At 62.0% G+C, this 20,555-nt stretch overlaps 2 protein-coding genes across 3 annotated transcripts; one reads left to right on the top strand and one right to left on the bottom strand.

Moving 5' to 3' along the window:
- Window positions 1-3,406: 3,406 nt before the first annotated feature.
- Window positions 3,407-14,678, top strand: LRRC47 (leucine rich repeat containing 47). The gene is made up of 7 exons (XM_045475406.1): window positions 3,407-4,074; window positions 9,406-9,864; window positions 10,716-10,832; window positions 11,361-11,476; window positions 12,027-12,129; window positions 12,445-12,534; window positions 12,701-14,678. The coding sequence occupies exons 1-7, from the start codon at window positions 3,439-3,441 to the stop codon at window positions 12,947-12,949; spliced, it is 1,770 nt and encodes a 589-aa protein (XP_045331362.1). The 5' UTR covers window positions 3,407-3,438; the 3' UTR covers window positions 12,950-14,678.
- A 1,870-nt stretch (window positions 14,679-16,548) lies between these two features.
- On the bottom strand, window positions 16,549-19,703 carry SMIM1 (small integral membrane protein 1 (Vel blood group)). 2 transcript variants are annotated; one of them, XM_045475407.1, is made up of 4 exons: window positions 19,532-19,703; window positions 19,176-19,311; window positions 17,514-17,633; window positions 16,549-17,324 (listed from the first exon to the last, which is right to left on the bottom strand). In XM_045475407.1, exons 3-4 carry the CDS (start codon window positions 17,621-17,623, stop codon window positions 17,198-17,200), a joined length of 237 nt encoding a protein of 78 aa, XP_045331363.1. In that variant the 5' UTR covers window positions 17,624-17,633; window positions 19,176-19,311; window positions 19,532-19,703; the 3' UTR covers window positions 16,549-17,197. The 2 variants fall into 2 exon arrangements, with proteins under 2 accessions (XP_045331363.1, XP_045331364.1); XM_045475408.1 differs by having other exon boundaries at window positions 17,514-17,659; window positions 19,532-19,701.
- Window positions 19,704-20,555: the final 852 nt, after the last annotated feature.

The following is a 20,555-nucleotide window of genomic DNA, read 5'->3' as shown; positions in this document are numbered from 1 at the left end:
GAGAGGTCCTGGTACCTCTCGGTGTCCTGGGACCAGTGTCCTGCCTGAAGGTGGGGGACATTGTGGGAACCAATGCCAGGGTTCTGGATGGAGATCTCTCTCTCCCCACGGGGTAGGGAGCACCTTGGGAGTGCTGTTTACCAAATTCCGGGATCCTGGAATGGGGGGGGGGGGGGCAGTCCCTGGTGGCTGGGGGAGGCCAGAGGGCGAGCCTGCAGATGTCCGGCCCTGGCTCCAAGTCTCAGCCTGGGTGGGGCTGGGACGGAACAGGGCCAGGAACAGAAAAAATAATCACTTACCTTCTTCCTATTGAAAGTTTAAAAGTTTGCTTTTTAACACCAACACCTGTCACCTACCTGGAGCTGATGTTTTGTATTTTCTGCTCCTGAACGAGGTAGAGATTTGTGAAACGACACAAACACAACAACTAAACAACCCGTCTTTGGAATCCAGTGTAATCATGAACGTCCGTGCACGAGAAAGGCGCATGGAGACACCTTACAGAGATGGAAAACACACGCAGACGACAAAGGATCAGTACCCAAAAGACGCGAAATTCCTACTGTCATCAGGAAAGGGACCAGCAGGCCTCCAGCCAGGCTTTCTGTGTGAGTGAAAACAGGTAGGTAATTCCAGAACAGGGCACCCAAGTGTTCTGCTGCTGCCAGGACCAGTCATCGTGAGCAGAGTTACTGATGGCACACACTCACCCCCTCACGGTTCCGCAGCTCACAAGTCTGACGGGGTCTCACTGGACTAAGACGGGGGCTCAGCGGGGTGCACCCCTTTGTGGGCGCTCCGAGCAGAACCCGGCCTCTAGAGGCACCCCTTTCCCGAACCCAGGGCCCCTCCCCCCACGCTCAAGGCCAGCACCTCAAGGTCACCGACTATCCACCTTAGTTCCATTCGCAGCTTCAATTCCCCTCTGTCATAAAACCTAATATGCTCCCCGCTTCCGGGGTTAGGACGTGGACTTTGTTGGGGGCCATTACTCCGCCCACCGTACGTGTAAGGACACCACATGACTAATGTCTACATCACGTTTCAAAAAGGCCCTCACAACCCGGAGGATATTCAGAAAAAGTTTAACAAAGATTACTGATGGCGATACCAGAAAAAAATAACAATACTGGCAGGCACTTCAGTATTTACATAAAAACAGTATTTTTACTAAAAATTGTTCACAATTCATATGACAAAAATATCAGGGCAACTTAATATCCAATGCATTTGAAATAATTTATAGGGGCACCTGGGTGGCTCAGTCGGTTAAGCGGCCGACTTCGGCTCAGGTCACGATCTCACAGCTCAGAGCCTGGAGCCTGCTTCACATTCTGTGTCTCCCTCTCTCTCTGCCCCTCCCCCTGCTCATGCTCTGTCTCAAAAATTTAAAAACAAAAAACATTAAAAAAAATAATCATGATAAATAAATAAATAAATAAAAGCTGGCCCACACAGCGTCACAAGGATGGCTCGGAGGCATTAGCGGGGCTCCAGAGAAACAAGTCACTTGCTAACCACCTGCATAATCTGTTGGAGACCTGTTGGCAGTGCTCGGGGGACCGGAGGCCCCCTTGCTTTACAAGGTAGTAAACTCGGCCTTGCTTCTCAGGAAACGTCTCAACACTTGGCTGCCTACGTAGACTTACCACATAGGAACGTATCCCTAAATAATATCATCTTGAGCTTGACGTGTTTTTAAGCCATGCAAATGGAATCACACTACATATCCTTCTGCGCGACCTTGAGAATCACCATGCTGTCGGGCGTAGCCGAATATTCACTCCCGACGCGCTCACCCATTTTAGGAGATGTCTCACCCAGTATTGATCCATTCTCCTGTTGATGGACATCTGGTTTGTTTCCAGTGTTGGCTACTATAAAACCATTAATGTTCTCATAGCCGGTCAGGAGGGCAATATAAATAGTATGAGCTGGTGGACTCATTCCCAAAAATCTACTCCAGAGAAACCAAGAAATCCCTGGGGAAGGCTAAAGTTCTGCAGCGCTTGGGTGGCGTGGCTCCAGCAGGACGCAGAGCACGAGGTCCTGCAGGTTCTGAGCTGCAGCCAGCTCAGAAAGGAGGGCCAGATGCAGGCTCCGAGTTCTGCCCCCACTGATGCCTGTCCTTCACAGATGGAGTTGGTCGCAAAGGCAACCAAGGCAAAATACCATCTTTTCTCTGGGTGACGTGCTGCGGGGAGGGGGGGCGGGTTCCCAGTTAGCCCGAGGACCCCGCTGGAGAAAAATAGGGCATATTCACAATTTACTTCTAATACTAGACAGCAGACCATCCACAGCTGCCTGTCACGTGGATGAATCCCAAAGGCATGGTGTGGAAGGAAAGCAGCCAGGCTCGGCGAACACCCTGCACATCACACAGAAAGCTCTGATGTGTGGTGTCCGGGCCCAAGAAAGCCACGCCCCTTGGGGCACCAGGGGGCTGAGGAGACGCAATAACCTGTTTCTTGCGCATGATGGCTACACGGATGTGTTCAATTGGGGCAAAATTCAAAGTGTGCACACTTTTCTGGGTGTAGATCACACTTCAATACAAAGTTCAAAAATTCCAAAACAAAACGAAGCAACGGAACCCCCCCAACCCCTGGGGTGAGGCGTTAATGAGCAGAGGGGCAGCTACCCTGAGCTCGCACTCCCCCTTCCCTCCTCCAACGCCCCAGCTGGCACGGTGCCTGACCAGGGAAAACTGACCCATCCCCGAGCACCTTCTCATCCCTGCCACCCACTCAACACCTGGGAACTGGGGGCCATCCCGGGCCGGCCCGCAGCCCAGACCATTAATTAGGCCAAAATCTCTCTCTAACCAGGGGCCAGGCCTCAGTCATTGGTAATCTCCCGCTTCTGATGCGAGAGCCACTCATCTGTGGACGACACAGCTGCCCTGAGTGCTGGTGCAAACCAGGAGATATCGTCCCAGACCCCTGTGCGAGGGCGGACCTGGGGTGGAGGGGCTGTCAGGGCGATCAGGGCGTGGCGCCAGACCCGGGGGGACGAGCGGGGCGTGGGGCTGGACCGGGGAGGGGGTCGCGCGGAGCGCGGGGCGGGACCCACGGGGCGATCGGGGCGCGGGGCTGGACCCGAGGGGCGGTCAAGGGCGATCAGGGCGAGGAACCGGACCCGGGGCAGCGCGAGGCGAGGGGCTGGACCCGGGAGGCGGGTCGCCTCCCCAGGACGCGCCGCTCCGCTACGGTGACTCTTCGAGGTGCGGACTCCGGAGCGCGGGCAAAGGCCCTCGGCCGCCAGGAGGCACCTCTCCGCCACTCTTCACTGGTAGGCGCCCGCCCCGCCCCTCCTCGCTTCGCCCCGCCCCCCGCGCGGCCAGTCCCGCCCCGCGCGTTCTCTCCTCCCGGCCCGAGCCGGAAGTGACGCGCCGTGCCCCGGAAGTGCCCCGGGAGCTGCAGCGGAAGCGGTGGCGCCATGGCGGCGGCGGCGGCGGCGGCGGCGGCGGCCCCCATCCCCGAGGCCTGGCCCGAGCTGGAGCTGGCGGAGCGCGAGCGGCGGCGCGAGCTGCTGCTGACGGGGCCCGGGCTGGAGCAGCGGGTGCGCGCGGCGGGCGGGCGGCTGCCGCCGAGGCTCTTCACGCTGCCGCTGCTGCACTACCTGGAGGTGAGCGGCTGCGGGAGCCTGCGCGAGCCGGGTCCGGGCCTGGCGCAGGGCCTCCCGCAGCTGCACAGCCTCGTGCTGCGGCGCAACGCGCTGGGGCCCGGCCTGAGCCCCGAGCTCGGCCCGCTGCCCGCGCTGCGCGTGCTCGACCTGTCCGGCAACGCGCTGGAGGCGCTGCCGCCGGGCCAGGGCCTGGGCCCCGCCGAGCCGCCGGGCCTCCCGCAGCTGCAGAGCCTCAACCTCAGCGGCAACAGGCTGCGCGAGCTGCCCGCCGACCTGGCGCGCTGCGCCCCTCGCCTGCAGACCCTCAACCTCACCGGCAACCGCCTGGACTCCTTCCCCGCCGCGCTCTTCCGCCCCGGCGCGCTGCCCCTGCTCAGTGAACTGGCGGCCGCCGACAACTGCCTCCGAGAGCTCAGCCCCGACATCGCCCACCTGGCCTCGCTCAAGGTCAGCGGGGACTGCGAGCCGGGGCCCTGGAGGAACGGTGGGGAGGGAGCTGCTCCCAGGCGAGCCGTCCCGGGGACGCCGCAGTCCCAGCCGCCCTCCCTCCCGTGACCGGGCTGCCCATCCTCGCGTGGTTGGCTCAACAGCAGGGTCTCACGCCTAAATTTCTGTGTCTTCACGCATTTGTGAAATGATTCAGTGACTCTGGGCGGGGGGGGGTACCCACCCAGGCAAGGCCCAGAGATGTGATTTACCGGGATTTCGCATAATGCCACACGGTGTGATTTCCTGTATGCTGTTCCCTTCACCCCGACGACCGCCTTCTAAAGTAAGAGTTGTTATTCCTGGTTTACCGAAGGCCAGAAGGGGTTGCCGAGTCCACAACAAATCATTTGGGCTTTTCTCTAGACTCCGTTGTCCAGAGGCTGCTAACATACTCCCGTTAGGTCTGCAGGCCCCAGCGTAATGCTTGGCTGAGACAGGTGTGCAGGAGAGGGGAGGATGGACATTGGAGAGCCCTGCCCTAACTCCAGTCTTGAGGCTCCTGGGCAGCCCTCTTTCCCCGTGTTCCCTTTTCCTTTCGTCCTGAAAAAAGCAGGTCTTTGTTTCTTTTTGCTCCTACTTTTCATCCTTTTCATGCAGACCTTTTTTTTTTTTTTTTAATGTTTATTTGAGCGAGCACGCACACACAGGAGAGGGGCACAGAGAGAAAGAATCCCAAGCAGGTCTCGGGGCTCAAATTCCCAAACGGTGAGGTCGTGACCTGAGCTGAGATCAAGAGTCAGGCATTTAACTGGCTGAGCACCCCCCCCCCCCGCCCTCCCAGGCACCCCATGCAGATATTTTTTAAGTAGTAAAATGTGTATACAGCTTAGCAACTGATCTATTTCCAGCCGAAGTTACTCTTAAGGTGTTGCCACCTGATTTTACAAACGTGTATGTCTGTGTAAAGATGCGTCTGCAAGTGTGCATGAATGTGTGTGCACGTGTGTGTATGTTAGTTAAGAGAAACGGACGAGGCCTCTCACCCGAGTGCTTGCTGGCATTTCCAGAAGAGGCTGTGGGGGGTGCTCCTGGGACCTGTTGGTCACCCCCGGCTATAAGGCGTCCCTTTATGGCAGAGGTGTGACGGGTGATGTACAACGCTGCTCGCTCGGGTCTGTTCGGTCTCTTGGTTTTCCAGAAGGTTGACGGGCCAGGTGTGTAGCCGAGCGCGGTCCCTCGAGGGCAGGATCGGGTGTTGTACTTCACCGGAATCGCTTGCCAGTGTGTACGACTGCTTCGTTTCAGACGTTCTGTACCGCGTCCGTGGTGCCCACCGGTGACACGTGTGGCCTTTATCGTGTGCAGACACCTGCATTCAGCTCAGGGTGCGTCTCCTCTGCTGAGCCCCCTGGCCTCCTCCACTCTGGCCGCTGCTAGGCCCCCATCGGCTCTCCTCCCCACGAAGACGCCTGTGTCTTGGGGAGGGTCGTGCCAGAGCCGCTTGGAATCCCTCTTGGACTCAGCTGTCCTTCGGGGGCCTCTCTGAAACGATGCCTCCGTGAGGAGCGGTACCAGATCCGTGCGAGGCCGCGTTGCCCTGTGTGCGCGCTGGGGTCCTGAGTACAAACGTGTTCTCGTCCTTGTGGGTGCTGCGGGGAGGCGGCCTGGGTGGAGAACTGAGCTCACAGGCGGAGGTGGGGGTCCCCTCAGCGTGTCCTGGCATTGCTGCCATTTCCTGCACCTGTGAGAGACTGGGGACGGCCACAGTGCTGTGAACAGGGGCGGTGGTGCTGCGGTCACCGTGACTGAGGACCGTGCCAAAACCTTGTGGCCGAAAACAACACCAGTCATGTCACGTGCTGCCCGTTTTCCATCCCGGGCTTGCCATAGATCACGTGTGCTCGGGGCTGGGCTCCGCTGCGATGCTGTGCCGGCTCCTCTGGCCCCATGTCATCTCGGCACCTCTCCCCGCGCGGCAGGGTGGCCCAGTTCTCCGACCACAGGGCTCCTTGAAGAAGGGGCTTGGAACCAGCACCCTGGCTCCCACTGCACCCACTGGTTAAGTGAGCAAGCCCAGTCCAGATTCGTGGGGAGACGCCACACAGGATGTAAATGCCCAGAGGCTCGGTTCCACGGGGGCCACCAGAGTAGCATCCCACGGGCCCCCACTTGTCCCCTCACTTCCCCTGAGGCAGGGAGATGCGTGCCTCATGCACCCTCCCCCAGGAAGCTGCCCCGGATGGGGGCCCCAGACCCTCTTCCCCACTCCCACCACCTGGGACGAGGGAGCCCGAGAGACCACTGCGTATCCACTGTGCCGTAACCTCACCACCTACGTAACTGCCCGGACCCAGCCCGCCCTATCGCTGTCCTGCTGTCTGGCCATCCAGCTTGGCTCCCCATGGGAGACCTAAGAGAATCTGGAGTGGTTTCTCCTGGTGGCGTGTGTCCTTGCTCTGGGGTTCTGTCACCTGTGGTGCATGAGGGATGATGGCCCATTGCGTCACCCTTGCCTTTGTCATAGGTGACTGACTCAGGCCGGGGCGCTGGCCTTCAGGGCTGACAGAGGAATGGGCCTGGCAGCTGGAAGCCGGCTGGAAGGCCACACCGGCCAGGCCTCCCCCTGTTTCAGGGCCCGTGCTCACTGGGACCGTCCACGTGGCTCACAGATGGGACTCCCACTGTGGTCAGGTTTCCCAGAGAAACCAAACTTTGCATGTGAAACCCCTGTCCAGCCCCAAGGAGCCCTTCGTCCATCTCTATCTTTTCAGCAGGGCAGAGGTGATAGGCTCACTGGGTGCCCGGGTCACGTCCGGGTCCCCTTGGCCAACACGCCCTTGGCTGACATGTTGTTTTCGGTTCGCCCATTCGCCCAGCCGGGGATCTAGGACCCCCCACCCCAGCAGCACATCCCAGCAGAAGGGATGTTCCCAGAAGGCAGTCAGCGGCCTCACCCAGGTCGGAGATGCTTGTGTTACCAGCAGGAAGGGAGTAAGTGGGTGTCCTTGTGGGTCGGCTCCAGGCAAAGGCAGGTTCCTGGACGCCACTCCCTTCAGCCTCTGTGCATTTTGTACCTTTTGGGGATTGGCACTTACAGTCCAGACTCCACTTCCTCCGTCGGAAAGCAAGAGCTCTGTTCCCCGGTCCTGCGTGATTTCAGCCGCGTACAGGCGTTACCTGTCATCTCGGCGTCTCCTGAAGGTCCTGTCTTCCATTAGTGTTGCTTTTTTCTAGGCGTGAGACCTCATGGAGTCTGCTGCTGTGGTGCCCAGCGCCAGCGGAGCGCAGGCTTGGTGTGGGGGCGGCTTGTCCCCTTACGTGCAGGTGTCCGCATCTCTACAAGGCCCCCACCTCTAGAGCCTGGCACAACTTCCCTGATCGGCTGCTTCCTCCCCTCCCTGTTTGTACTCCCACAGGGTCGCTGCACAGGGCCTGAAATGTCCATTATTCGGTCATTGTTGCCTCTGAAAGCAGAGCTCCCCCGCCCCCCCCAGTAACCCCACACCTTTGTCCTCTGTGGAGACCTCCCCGGCCTGCAGAGGCTGTGGCTGAAGTGGCCGGGCAGTGAGGCCCCGTCCCCCAGTCTCCCCTCCACGGACTACCTGCGCGCTCCATCTACCCGGCTGGCTGGTTCCGTGCAGCAGTGAGGGCCGTCCCAGTGCAGTCCTTGAGCCGGCCAAAGCCCCCTGGACAGTGCGGCCGACTCCAAAGCTGGCATGTGCGGGGGGGGGGGGGGGGGGGGGGGCTGACCTCAGAATGTCAGCCACTCACAAGCCTCCGTGTGGCAGAGACTGGGACAGGCCGTGATACAGTCCATTCATCCCCCACTCCCATTCCCACTTAACCCGGGGAGAAGGGCCCAGTGAGGCACGAAATGGGCACAATTGTACAAAATTGCGTTGCCCACAGCCTCTCAGGCCCCTTGGTCCCCCAAGGTGACTAAAAGCCATGCCTCCTTTCCTCGTCCCCATCCTGAGTGCAAGATGGGAGCCTGCCGCCCTGCTGAGGCCCCAGCATAGCCTTTAGAGGCTCCTCTGCGACACCGTCCCTTCCCCCAGCTCTGACCCCCTCCTCCACTCTGGCTCCCCAGCTTCTCGGCAGTTTGATGGCCTGAGCCAGGACAGCTCTGTTGGTAACTGAGTCTGTGAAGTTCTGTCCGAAGCCCTCTGTACCAGCCAAAGTGGAGGCATCTTCTGGATCATCAGAGCCCCTGTCCCCTTTCCAGTTCGTGATGAAGTCTGTCACCCTCTTTATCCGGGCCCGTTAACATCCCAGCCAGAACCAGGACTGGTCAGCGGTCTTGCCCACCAAGTGTGAGCTCTTGCCATAGGTTTGCGTGCAGATGGCTACCTGCCGGTGTGGCTTTGACCCTGGGTGCAGTCCAGACAGGCCCCCTGTGCCCCAGAGCTCTCCCCAAGCCACCCTCCCCCGCACTCACTCCAGCTGACCAGATAGGAGGGTTTCTTCCGAGGCCCTATGCCCCCTGTCTGCTCTTAGCCGTGCCGAGCAAGGCCAGGCCAGAGCTTCCCACTGGCCCAGGAGGAGAACAAGAAAGGGGCTCTGTGCACGGTGCCCCGCGCTGCCTGGGAGGAGAGCAGAGGGGACAGCGGCTGGCCTCTTCCTGGGGGCCTGTCCTCTACCCGGCTGCAGAAGGGGAAGCCGAGACCCCACGACCGGAAGATGCTGCCTCGGTGTCCTGGGGTCTGACCTCGCTCCTTAGCGTTCCTCCTGCTCCGCCTGACCCCTCAGGGCGGCCCGTTGGTAACACGTCTCTGTGCTGCTGATTCCCACACATGGTTTTGTCAGAGCCCAGGCAGCAGGAGCAGCGGTAGGTTCTTGTGCGGCTTCCGTGCGCCTCTTTAGGCTGCGACACCCCTCCCTGGGTCCAGACGCAGGCCGAGAGCAGGCCAGGGTCGGAGCCGCTCTGCCGTTTTGTGCACGCACAGTTGGAGCACCGTGCACCGTGCTCCTGCATGAAGGGTGATGCCGTGTTCTGTCTGTTTAGTTCGTCTAATTTTTAAAATCTCAGCACCATTTTGTGGGGAGCGTGTTTCTGAAGCACGCAGTGTTCATGACCGCACGTTCTCCGTGTCCTGTGCTCCTCCTCTAACCTTGTCCATTGGGACAGTTGTCACAGGGAACTTGCAGGGAAGCAGGAAGAGGAGGACAGGCATTCCGTGGGGACCGTTGGCAACCACTGTCCCCCTCCCCCCAGCCCCCCGTCCCCCTCAGGGCTGCTTGGTGGCAGTCTGGGCACAGACCGCAGCGGGGGCGGGGGTGCTGGAGGAGGCGGCACGGCCCCGTGGCTGCGTGGGCTGCGTGTGACCGGGTCCTCCGTGTCCCTCGCAGACGCTGGACCTCTCCAACAACCAGCTCAGCGAGGTCCCGGCGGAGCTGGCCGACTGCCCCAAGCTCAAGGAGGTCAACTTCCGGGGGAACAAGCTGACGGACCGGCGGCTGGAGAAGATGGTCCGCGGCTGCCAGACCAGGTCCATCCTGGAGTACCTGCGCGCCGGGGGCCGGGGCGGCGGGCGGGGCGGGGGCAAGGCGCACGGCCCGGAGAAGGACGAGGCCCGCAGGAGGCGGCGTGAGCGGCGGAGGAGGGAGAGCGGCGAGGCGGAGGACGAGGAGGTGGGCGACGCCGGCCGGATGCTGCTCCGGGTGCTGCACGTGTCCGAGAGCCCCGCCCCGCTGACGGTGCGGGTCAGCCCCACGGTCAGGGACGTCCGGCCGTTCATCGTGGGGGCCATCGTGAGGGGCCTAGACCTGCAGACGGGGAACGCGCTCAGACGGCTCCTCACCTCCCAGGTGGGTGTGTGCGGCCCGCGGTGGGGGGGTGGGGGGGTGGGGGGGGGGGCAAGGTGGCCCGGTGTCACGCTGTGCATGGCAGGACCTGGCTCCGGGCACGGGTGAGGATGACACCCGCCGGGTGTGCCCCAGGGCAGGTCGGACCTGGGCCTCGGCCCCAGGAGGCTGCCTGCCTGTCAGCTCGTCCAGGGAGACCCTTCCAGGCCTGCCTCGTTTCTGAAGGCTTTGTTGCGATGGGAGATGAGCGTTTCCAGAGTTTCTGACGTCTTGGGGGATGGGATTTGGGGTTTCTGTAATGAATTGCACAGTTGGTTTCGTAGAAGACAGTACGGAGATCGTCAGCACTGGCCAGCCTGTTGTCGTGTGAGCTGTTTAGTTTTTGTTCGGGTTTTAGCTAGCCGAACTTCCTGATTTGTTTTTGTATGCAGTCTGCTAGCTTTTAAAGTAAAAACCCCATCTTTGAAGTTTGCAGGCGCCCCCCCCAGTGTGGCCCGTGGGGACAGAGGCAGCTTTCTGGAAGCTCATGTTCAGGGAGGAAGCAAAGGGCACTCCCAGCCGGGAGTTTAAAACCCAGAGATCGGTGTTTTAGAAGGAAACCATGCTGGGGGTAGTTTTCTTTTTAAGTCCTACTTCTGTTTATTCAGCCATAAATTCTAGTTCAAGGAGGGTTCTTTGAACTCTGTTCCAGAGTTAGAGAAACAAGAAATTCTGCCAGTAAACAGATAAGATAATCATCCGGGGAAGTTTCCACAAAATACATTTTTGGCTGGGGAGGCCGAGGGGGAGGCCAGGGGGGCAGGGCATCGGGGGCAGGGCGCTGAGCTCTGGGTGCCTCGGGCCGTGTGTTGCAGACCAAGCTCCACGAGGAGCTCTGTGAGAAGAGAACGGCCGCCACCATCGCCACCCACGACCTCAGAGCCGTCCGCGGGCCCCTGCTGTACGACACCCGCCCGCCGCAGGACCTCAAGGTGATGCCCTGCGCCCCTCCCTGCCTGCCGCTGCAGCGGCCCTGTCCGCGTGCCCCCCTGACAGGTGCGCTCTGGTGACGCCAGTTCTGAGATAGAATCTCAGGCTTCTCCTGGCGGGTTCGTCAGGCCCGTTGTAAAAGTGAACTCCTCAGGGAAGGTAGCAGCCGGAAAATGGTTTCCTTCGTGTGGTCACTTTTAAGCAAAACTTGTGGTTTATAGCAAACCGCAAAACCCCTCGTGTGGAGCTGAGCTTCGTGGGCCTGGCTGGTCCAGGTCTGCCCCCTCCCTCGGGTCGTCCAGGGGCCGCAGGCCCGGGAGACGCCGTCGTTTGTGGCTGGGCTGGAGGCTGCGCTCCGCCTTGAGGGGACGAGTGGTGGTGAGGTCCCCGAGGGGTGCTCATGCATGCCGGAGAGGGGCCCCGCGGTCATAGGGCTCCCTGAGGGAGAGCCAAGAGGGGACGTTGATACCAATGGCCCCGTGAGCACAGGAGGACCCCCCGGAGCTCACGGAGCAGTGTCCGCCCCACAGATCGTCCCCTTGGGGCGCAGAGAAGTCAAGGCCAAGGACCTGGTGCGGCAGCTACAGCTGGAGGCCGAGGAGCACAGGAAGCAGAAGAAGAGGCAGAACGTCTCAGGCCTGCACAGGTCAGCGGGCGTCCCCTCGGGGAGCTGTCCCCACCCCCGCTCGCTCCCAGGCTGACTGGCGTGCATCCTTCTCCTCTTCTCCTCCCCGATGTTGAGAAAACCTCCCAGACCTCGTTCCCCAGGCTGCTAGGGACTCTTGCCTGGGGTGAGAGCAGCGCTTCTAGGCCTCTCCTCTCAAGGGCCCTGGGGCTCAGATGCCACTTTGGGGAGAACAGTCTTTCTCAGGTGCAGGCTCTGTGGCCTGGAGGGACAGCGGGGTCCACGCCGGATGCACAGGGACATAGGAGGGCACTGCGGTCACCCCCTACGTTCTGTCCATGTGACGCGGGGCACAGGTTGGTGAAGGGCGACCTGTGGCCACAGAACCAAGAGGGCACCCAGCCTGCCGGCCACCGTTCCGTGTGAGCACAGGCTGTAGAATGTCCTTCGTCCAGAGCTGAGGACACATTCGCTGGTGTTGCACCGACTTTGTGTAAAGAACCGATTTGTCCGGGCCTCTAGGCACGTTTTCTTGTAGTGTCGTCTCCACTCTGTGTTTCCTCCCTCACAGGTACCTGCACTTACTGGACGGTAAAGAAAGTTACCCCTGCCTCGTGGATGCAGAGGGCGATGTGATCTCCTTCCCGCCCGTAACCAACAGCGAGAAGACGAAGGTAGGGCGCCGTCTGCACATGCGCGTCTGGGGCTGTTTCACGCGCAGACTTAGCACAAGCGTCAGTCGTCCAGCGACGTGATGTCCCATGGGACGGACGCGCAGGCCTGAGAGCCCGGGCCGCTTGCACAGAGCTGGGCGTCCCCGTCACACTCAGTGCCGCACCAAGAGCCCCCGCGTGCACGGCGTTCTGGCTCATGCCTGTCTTCGGGAAGGGGACAGACACTGTCTTAGAGGCCTTTTTTGGGAACAGTTGCTGACGTCTTACTTTCGACAACTTTATTCTTTTCTGAAATCCTTCTCATTTCCTTTTAAGATTAAGAAAACCACCTCGGATTTGTTTTTGGAAGTAACAAGCGCCACGAGTCTACAGATATGTAAAGAGATCATGGACGCCCTGGTGCTGGTGAGCCAGCCTCGTCATCTCGCCCCGTCAGCGCTCTGGCCGCGAGGCACAGATGACATGTGTCGTCCCCCCCCCCCCCACCCCCATCTTCCTGCCACCCCTCGCATGGCTGCCTTTGCTGCGTATCTTTCCTGATCACCTCTAAAAACATGTTTTTCTTTTGCAGAAAATGGCAGAAATCAACAAATATACTTTAGAAAATAAAGAGGACGGATCCGTTTCAGATACTGAAGCCGACGCACTTTCTGGACAGCTTCCGGAGCCCAGCGCGAACACAAGTGCAGACAAGGCTGGGAACGCCTCCCTGGTGGTGGAGCAGGTCCGGGTGGTGGATGAGGAAGGGCGCCTGAGGGTGGTGTACCCCTCCAAGACGGACCTGGGCCTCGCTGCTCCCCACGTGACCGTGATCCGCTGAGCCCCGGGCCGCGGCAGGGCGTGTGTGCGGTGCTGTTATGTTGTTTGTTAAGTTTCACCTCAGTGGTTTTTAAGATGCGCGTCCCTTGCTTTTCCAGACGATTCTGTCACAGATGATGGCGTGTTGTCGCGTGCTTAGGTGACTTTGCCTTTCGGCACCAAACTGATTGTACTAACGCTTTGTATGAAGTTTCTCAAATACTGGAGTGAGCCGTTCAGGATGTTTGTTCCGAAGTCACGTAGACACAGCGACTAACGTCATTCAGGGGAGAAAGACACGGATTGGTTTCGCTGTTCAGATCTAAACTGGGAAGCTGAACAATGTGCGTTTTACAGAACCACACCAATTATTTTTCCACGATACAGCAGCTTTTAAAATCGCACCGAACCAGTAGTGCAGCTTAGAGGCCTGGAGTGACGCCATGTCCCTAGCTGGCCACAAATCATCTTTTTATGAAAAGAATATTTTTATGTGATCTTGGAATTGGCAAAGGCATTTTTCTTAATACTGTGGATGCTTTAGGGGTAGAGCCGCACAGGTCCCTCGTGCGGCCCTGGCAGGGCAGAAAGAGGATCGGGGCTTTGCTCACTTGTGCGCTCGCACCACAGGGACGGGCAGATGTCGGAACATGCAGCTCAGGGCCAGCACGCAGGTTTCCGGTGCAGAACAGGCTTCACAGACGCACGGGACATGTCCTCTGCCGTCAGCTGGCCCAAGGACGGACAGTGGCCATGGCCGCATGAGGGGTGAACTGTTGTGCAGCATCTTGTGTTTTAGGGATTTCCAGTTTTGAATGTCTGGGCCCACAGACCACCAGTGAGTGAGTGAGTGTGTGTGTGTGTGTGTGTGTGTGAGCGAGCGAGCACACACACTCCTCCCTGGAGGCAGAACGTGCTTGCAGCCAGGCACCAGCCAGCCACCGAGTAGGTGGGTTTTACTGGCCTCTGCCTCCTAGGCAGCCCGGATGTCAAGAAACTGCCTCCCCGGTTTTTGTCATTTACTGACTCCGTCTGTTTCGTGTTCTATGACTTGCAAAAGACGAGCCGTGTGTTCTGCTGATTTGGGGAGCATTTGCAAGAGGCACGCTGAACCCAGGCCTTTAGCCGTCAGGACCAGACACGTGTGAAGCTTGAGCCTCCTCCTGGCGGTGGGGGGGGGGGGGCACACTCACAAAGCCACATGGTTCTCTCAGACCTCAGCCAACCTGCTTTGTAGGACAGGACCCAGCTGCCTTGAGACCCTGTCCCGGCTCTGGTCACCTCCAAGCCTTCCCGTTGGCCCCTGAAGGTGGCGGCTGCTGGGCTGGGCTGGGCTGGGCTGGGCTGAAGCAGGTGCACCAGGGTGGCTCTGCCTGGTCTTGTGAACCCCAGACCTGCCAAATGTCTGTGTTGGTGGCTCTGGCTTGTCATCTTACGAGCCTTGGGCGATCGGGACAGCAACTGCTGGCACCGTGGCCTGCTCGGGGTCTGCGGCTGGGCCACAGCCGAGCGGTTCTCTTGGCCCCTGGCACTCGGTTCCGTGGCCAGGCCCTGTCTGGTCTGTGACCTCGCTGACGTGGACGGAGACGCCAGCCCCGCCGCCTGTGACGCAGCTCAGCCCCGGGTGAGGTGCTGGATGTATTCAACTCACCGCGGAAACAGGATGGTCTTCCCTTGGCCGGCCCAACCCACTCCTAAACCCGGACACTCTTTCTCTTTGCCAGTGCGGCCCTCTAATAAACATTTAGTAACATCTCTGCTCCTCCCCAGTGAAGCCTTTCCTGCCAGTATCCCGGGGAAGTGTCTGTGGGGAAACTGAGGACCTGGACCCACCCCATCCCAGCCTGCCAGCAAAGAGCAGAGGCACTGAATCATCACAGTCTCAGCCCGGAGAGGCTGCTGGGCTCTCCAGGCCTGGAGCGGTGGGGGGGGGGAGGGGGGGGTGTGGACCCCCACCCAGGGGCAAGATGGCAGGGCACCACATCCCTTTCCCAGCATCCTCCCCTACCCCCCAGGGCCAGAAGGGGGCTCCCCAGGGTATGTGGCCCCAGGGGGCCGTGGGGCAGGAACCACCACCTCTGTTGCAGCCAATCCGGCTCTGGCCAGGCCTGGAGACCACACCTGGGCGGGGGGAGGGGTCGTGTGCGCCAGAGGCCAGGCTGCTGGCGGAGCCCAGGGAAGGGGACGCTGTGTAGGGAATGGACTGTGCACCCCACTCTCACCTGGGGGCTTAGGGGCCTCAGGGCACACAGGGCATGAAGTCTGCATCAAACGGCCCGTCATCTGTCCCCTGTGGGGACCCCCAGTCCAGGGAGTAGGTATGTGGACCCACAGGGCTCACTGGGCGGGGCTAGATGAGCTGCACAGGCTGAGGGCACCTCCCTCCCCTGATCCCGCCAGCACCCACGTGCCTGGACAGCACCTGCTCACTGCCCCTCCTTACCCCACCCTATCCTCCCCGCCCCTCCCCCGCCCACTGTACTCCAGCCTTGTCCCCGGCCAGTTCCATCTGACCTGCCCTTCAGCAGACCCACTCCGTCCTGCCCTCCGGCTGCCCAGGGAGCATGACCCCAGAGCCTGCAAGGCATTTCGGGAGCTAGGGAGGCCAGAACGGCCGTAGAGAGAGCAGCCGTGGGCCTCCTTTCCGTCCAGCACCCCAGCCCGGCTCTCGGCAGTGGCTACGCCCAGCCCCTGCACCTCAGGAGCAGAGTGCCAACCTCTTGGAGTCCACGGAGGCCATGCAGCCCAACTGAGTCCCGCCCACCCAGTGCCCATCCTGTGGTGGCTCCAGCCGGGGCACCAAAGTTGGGCTGGACAGACGTGGGCCTGCAGTGTGGAAGCCCAAACAGGGCTGGGAAGTGGGGTCTTTTGGAGACAGGTGCTGAGCCCCAGAGATGGGGGGCTGGCTGGACCAGACCCTCTGCCGCTGTCCCCTAACCAGCTCTCCTTGCCCCCAGCCCGCAGCCGATCGCTACTGAAGCATCGCTGCTTGGAGACCCCCGCCCAGGACAGACCCCACCTGGTGCTCTGCTTTCCTGGTGGACAGGGCCTGGCCGGGATGACCTGGGTGCAGCCCTGCCCGACGGGCAGGCGGGTCTTTGCGGGGGTGGGGGGGGTTCGTCTCTGCCCTTCCCCTCCAGCTTGGCCTCGGACACGCAGGCTTGCCACGTGGCCTTCAACCTCAAGCTCCACAAGGAAAGTGTCTGTCCTTCATCTCCAGCCCTCAGTCCTTGGGGAAGAAGCACTCTCCTAACTTTGTGTTTCTGCCACAAAGGGTCTGCGGGGCCAGAGATGTGAGCTTGCGGCAAGTAGGTGGGGGTGAGCACAGGCCCAGGAGGGCAGGTCTCGGGAATCCGCTGGGCAGGCAGGAGCAGCCTGAGCCCCGAGGCCTTGTCCACGGTCGGTTGGGCGAGGCAGGAAGACGTCCTGCCACCTGCCAGCCCTCAGGCCAACCCCCAGGGGCTCGCTTCCCACCAGAGGGCGCACCCAACACACACGGAGTCCCAGAGCCAAGTGGAAGGGCCCTTCCCAGAAGCCTCCCACTGTTGTCCGAGGGCCTCCAGCTGGCCTCACGTGGGCAGGCGCCTGGGGGGCCCCCGTGGGAGAGGCCCTCACCCAACCTTCATGCAACAGACTTTTAATGACTGCATCGGTGCACAGGTTCCCATCCGCCCTGGGCATGGCGGGGGCAGCAGCTTCCTGCTGGCTCCAAGCCCCGGAGCAACTATGCCCACCCCACCGCAGACAACACTTGAGGGTGGCTCCTGCTCCCCACCCTGCCCAGGATCGACTTCCAGGATGGGGTTTCAGCCGGGTGGGGGGGGGGGGGCGCGGCAGAGGGGCATACATAGCCCCGCCTCCCCCAGAGCCATGCTTACAAAACAGGAGGGCCCAGAGGCCCACCCAGGCACCCCCAGTCCCATACAGCACCCGCTCAGGGAGGACCCAGAGGGTGTGTCCCGTGGTCCCAGCTCAGACTGGGCCGAGTCTCCCAGCCACGTGTGCCCCTGGCTGGCTGCCTGTGCGAGGCATGTGTATATGTCATCGAGGACCTATGTCCCTGTTCCTCTGCGTGCCCCCGGATGGCCAGTGACTGCTTGCTGCACAGTGGGGTCTGTGGGGGGGGCGGTGAGTCTATGCACGTGGAGAAAACCTGGTGTATACGAGGATCCGTGTACATGAGGGTCTGTGCATGCAAGGGGGATTCTGGTGTACAGGGGTGTCCGCCCGGGCCCGCGTCCCCGGGCACATGCGTGCATGCTGGGAAGCCTTATTTGCACTTGTGCACGTAGTAGCCGGTGACGTAGCCCAGGATGAAGACGGCCCAGAAGAGGGCCACTCCGCCCAGCACCTTCAGGGCAATGCCCAGCTTGCCTGAGCACAGCTTCCGGGAGATCCTGGAGAGGGAACGGCCAGCACGTGAGCCCGAGTGGGCTGCGGGGGCTGCAGGGGCTGCGGGGGCTGGGCGAGGGGGGGAGGGGGGCAGTGGGCCCCGAAGGAGGAGGGCCTGGCACTCTGCTGACAGGCGGAGACAAGGAGGCAGAGGGCATGACCCAGTGGGCGGGGCTCCTCCCCCCAGCCCTCACCTCGCCCAGCTTGAGGCCTCCTCCGTGCTGGACACCGCAGCCACGTGGACTTCGTCCCGGCTGCTGTCATCCCACCTGCTGTACTGGACACCACTCTGCTGGGTCTGCATGCTGCCCGGGCTATGGCCAGAGGAGCAGGGGAGGGGCTGAGGGGATGGGGAAGGGGGCTGAGGGGGCGGGGCGTGGGGTGGGGGCGCTGCGGGGGCGGGGAGCAGGCTGAGGGGGGAGGGGCGGGCTGAGGGGGCGGAGGGGGGGGCGGGCACCGGAACCTTCTCACCTGGCTCAGCAGGTGAACCGACGCCAAGTGGTCAAGCCACTTGCCAGGGTCACATGGGAGCTGGCAAAGCGGGAATCCAACCCAGGGAGGCTGCAAATCCGCCAAACCCTACCCTCAGGAATGTGAGAGGCTGCCTCCACCCAGGCCAGGCCTTCGCGGGGGCCTCCGGGACAGCTGCTGGGCCCTGGAGACTGGACGCGGCGGGTCCTTGGGCGGATAACTGCTGCCCCCCTCCCCGTTCCCGACAGATCAGGCCCCAGAGCTTCCCCGCAGGCAGGGAAGGACAGGGACGGGGCGGCGGCTGGTACAGGCTGGCTGGCTGGCCGGGGCAGGCCGGCGGCCCTGTCCTATGTCCTCTGGCCTGCTCGACTTGCAGCCCCTCCCCCGACACCGCCTGGGGGAGAAGCTGGGGCCTGTGGGGGGGGGGGGGAGTCCAGGCGCCTCTCTTCCCGGGACCCCCTCCCACGGACACTTGGGGAGGGGCTTAAAGGCACAGCGGGCCCCTGAACGGCCTCTTGCCGACCCAGACACTGTTCTTAAACTCCGGAATGCCTCCCGGGTCCCAGGCCAGTGGGAGGAAGGGAGGGAGCCCATCTCGGAGCCTCAAGGCCTGCCTCTCAGGAGGGAGCCACCTGCTTGGTGGCAGCCACTCGGGTCAGTGGCCGTTCTCAGGCCCAAGGGAGGCCAAGCATGCACTGAGTGTGGGTTCCACTTTCCCAGGTGGGTCTGGGAAAGGGGCTACTGGGCCGACTCTGTTAGCTGTCTACCTGACGTCCACCTCCTTCCACCTGGGGGCACAATCCTTAGCAGGTTCCAGGCAGCAAGGTGCTGCCCTAAATGACAGCCGGGGGCTAATTCAAGCTTAATACCTTGGCCGCTGGGCATAGCAGGAGCTGCAGGGTTTTTGCTCTCACAAGAAATAGCAGCGGCTTCTTTCTGGCCGCCCTGCAGTGATGGCCGGAGCTGCAGCAGCCATTTTGCTACCGGATATCCACGCAGCGCCAGCCCTGACAGCGTGGGGGTCTCCAAATCCACACCCATTACCCACCTGTGGGCTTCTTTGTGTGAGAAGACTCAACCCACACCTGTTCAAGCCTGGGACAAGGAGTTCCCGTCGTGCGCACCAGAAAGCATTCCCAACTGATGGAGACTGTGGCTTTCAAGCTGCCCTGACTGGACAAAGCCCCTAGAAGCCAGTGAAGTGCCCAGAGCTGGGCTCCTGAGGGCCTCACTCTCCAGCCCCCCACTGGAAGGTCCCGCCCTGTAGCAAGAGCCTGGGGCTGTGCTGCCCAGAGCCACCAGCCAAGCTGGGGGCCCTCGCGGGTACCACCGTATACCTCAGACCCCTTCACTCCCAAAGCACCCCCGAGGAGCCCACAACTTACAAAGGGAGAGTCCTGGCGAGAAAACCCAGACTCAGGCGCCCAGGAAGGTGGTCAGGTGGTCAGAGCCTGGCCAGTAGATCTCTCACCTCCTCCTAGGCCACAGGTCAAGGTCCGAGGTGCGGCCGATGCCTCCTACCTGAAAATTAGGGGAGAAAAAAACCCACAGAAAATAAAGTGTAGAGGACCGGCTCTGCGAGGAGCCGGGGAGGGAAAGGAGGAGCCCTGGGGTGTCCCGGGGCGGCCAGCAGGAACCAGATGGCCCTTTCCGGCTCGTGGCCGTCCCTCCACGGGTTGGGCCGGGGCGGGGCGGGGAGAGGGGGTCGCTTGGCCGGACCAGACCCTCCCCCGCCTCCTACCCCGCAATTCCGCTCTCCTGGGCGACGCTCACAGGCCAGGGGGGCCGCGGCCAGGTCCACCTCCGCGGTCCGCCCGCACCAGGAAGCTGCGCCCCGACGCGTGTCCCACGAGCCCCTCGGCCCCCGGGCCTCCGAGCAGCGCAGACGTGTAGCCGGCCGGGAGGAGCCGGGCCTGGGGCGGGGCCTGGGGCGGGGTAAGGGGCGGGGCCGGGGCGAAGCGAGCCGGGAGGCCGAGCCCAGGCCGCAGGTGCTCCCGGGGGCGCCGCCGGAGGGCGTGCAAGCTGCAGGGAAGGAAGGCAGTAGGTGCCGCGGGGGCGAGAGGGCCCGCAGGGGAGAGGGGACCGCGGGAAAGAGAAGCTTGTGAGGGAGGGCGTAGCAGGGGCGAGGGCACGCTGGGAAGGGGCGCTGCGAGGGAGAGGAGCTGTCAGGCGCGAGGGGCGGCTGGGGAGAGAGGCCGAAGGAGTCGCTGGGCCCCAGGGGGTCCCAGGCGTGAGAGCGGGGGTCCTCCACCAAGACCGCGCAGGGATGGGCTCGGGCGCAGAAGCGGGGCCCGGAGCCTCCGGACGCGCCTGGGTCTGATCCGAGAGTTGAGGCGGCCTGCAGGGGTGGGGTGGGGGGGCACTGCGGAGCTCCCCGCTGCGTCCCTCCAGTTCGCTCCCTGGGCGAGGCGGGTCTGGCTGCGCGCACAGGTGCGGGCGGAGAGCAGAGCCGCAGACAGAGGTGCCTGGCCGGCCGCCTGGAGCTGTCCCTCCCGCAGAGTGATGGAAAGGAACAGCAGCAGGAAAAACGGCCTCCATCCACCCTCTTCCAAAGGGGTCGCCCCAGCCAGGGAAGCCCCCATTTCGGAGGTGGCCCCCCGTGGGCCCAACTGAAGGAGCCTATAGGCACCCAGGCTCAGGCCTTCAAAGCCCAGGGCCTCTGGAGGGGGCCCTTGCTCCGTGTGTGGGTCTCCCCAGGAAGGAGCCAGGGATGCAGATCGGGGCTGCGGATGGAACCCGAGCCCCCACGAGTCCCGGAGGGAAAG

Source organism: Leopardus geoffroyi, chromosome C1, assembly GCF_018350155.1.
Source record: "Leopardus geoffroyi isolate Oge1 chromosome C1, O.geoffroyi_Oge1_pat1.0, whole genome shotgun sequence".
NCBI lineage: Eukaryota > Metazoa > Chordata > Mammalia > Carnivora > Felidae > Leopardus > Leopardus geoffroyi.
This window is presented reverse-complemented; position numbering and strand designations above follow the sequence as displayed.

What these genes read in the sequence shown, in the direction of transcription:
- LRRC47 (XM_045475406.1), top strand. Translation starts at nt 3,439, where the DNA reads ATGGCGGCGGCGGCGGCGGCGGCGGCGGCGGCCCCCATCCCCGAGGCC. An exon ending in GCCCGCCGCAGGACCTCAAG is followed by an intron (nt 10,833 to 11,360) that starts GTGATGCCCTGC and finishes TCCGCCCCACAG; the next exon opens with ATCGTCCCCTTGGGGCGCAG. An exon ending in AACGTCTCAGGCCTGCACAG is followed by an intron (nt 11,477 to 12,026) that starts GTCAGCGGGCGT and finishes CCTCCCTCACAG; the next exon opens with GTACCTGCACTTACTGGACG.
- SMIM1 (XM_045475407.1), bottom strand. Translation starts at nt 17,623, where the DNA reads ATGCAGACCCAGCAGAGTGGTGTCCAGTACAGCAGGTGGGATGACAGC. An exon ending in GAGGCCTCAAGCTGGGCGAG is followed by an intron (nt 17,325 to 17,513) that starts GTGAGGGCTGGG and finishes TTCCCTCTCCAG; the next exon opens with GATCTCCCGGAAGCTGTGCT.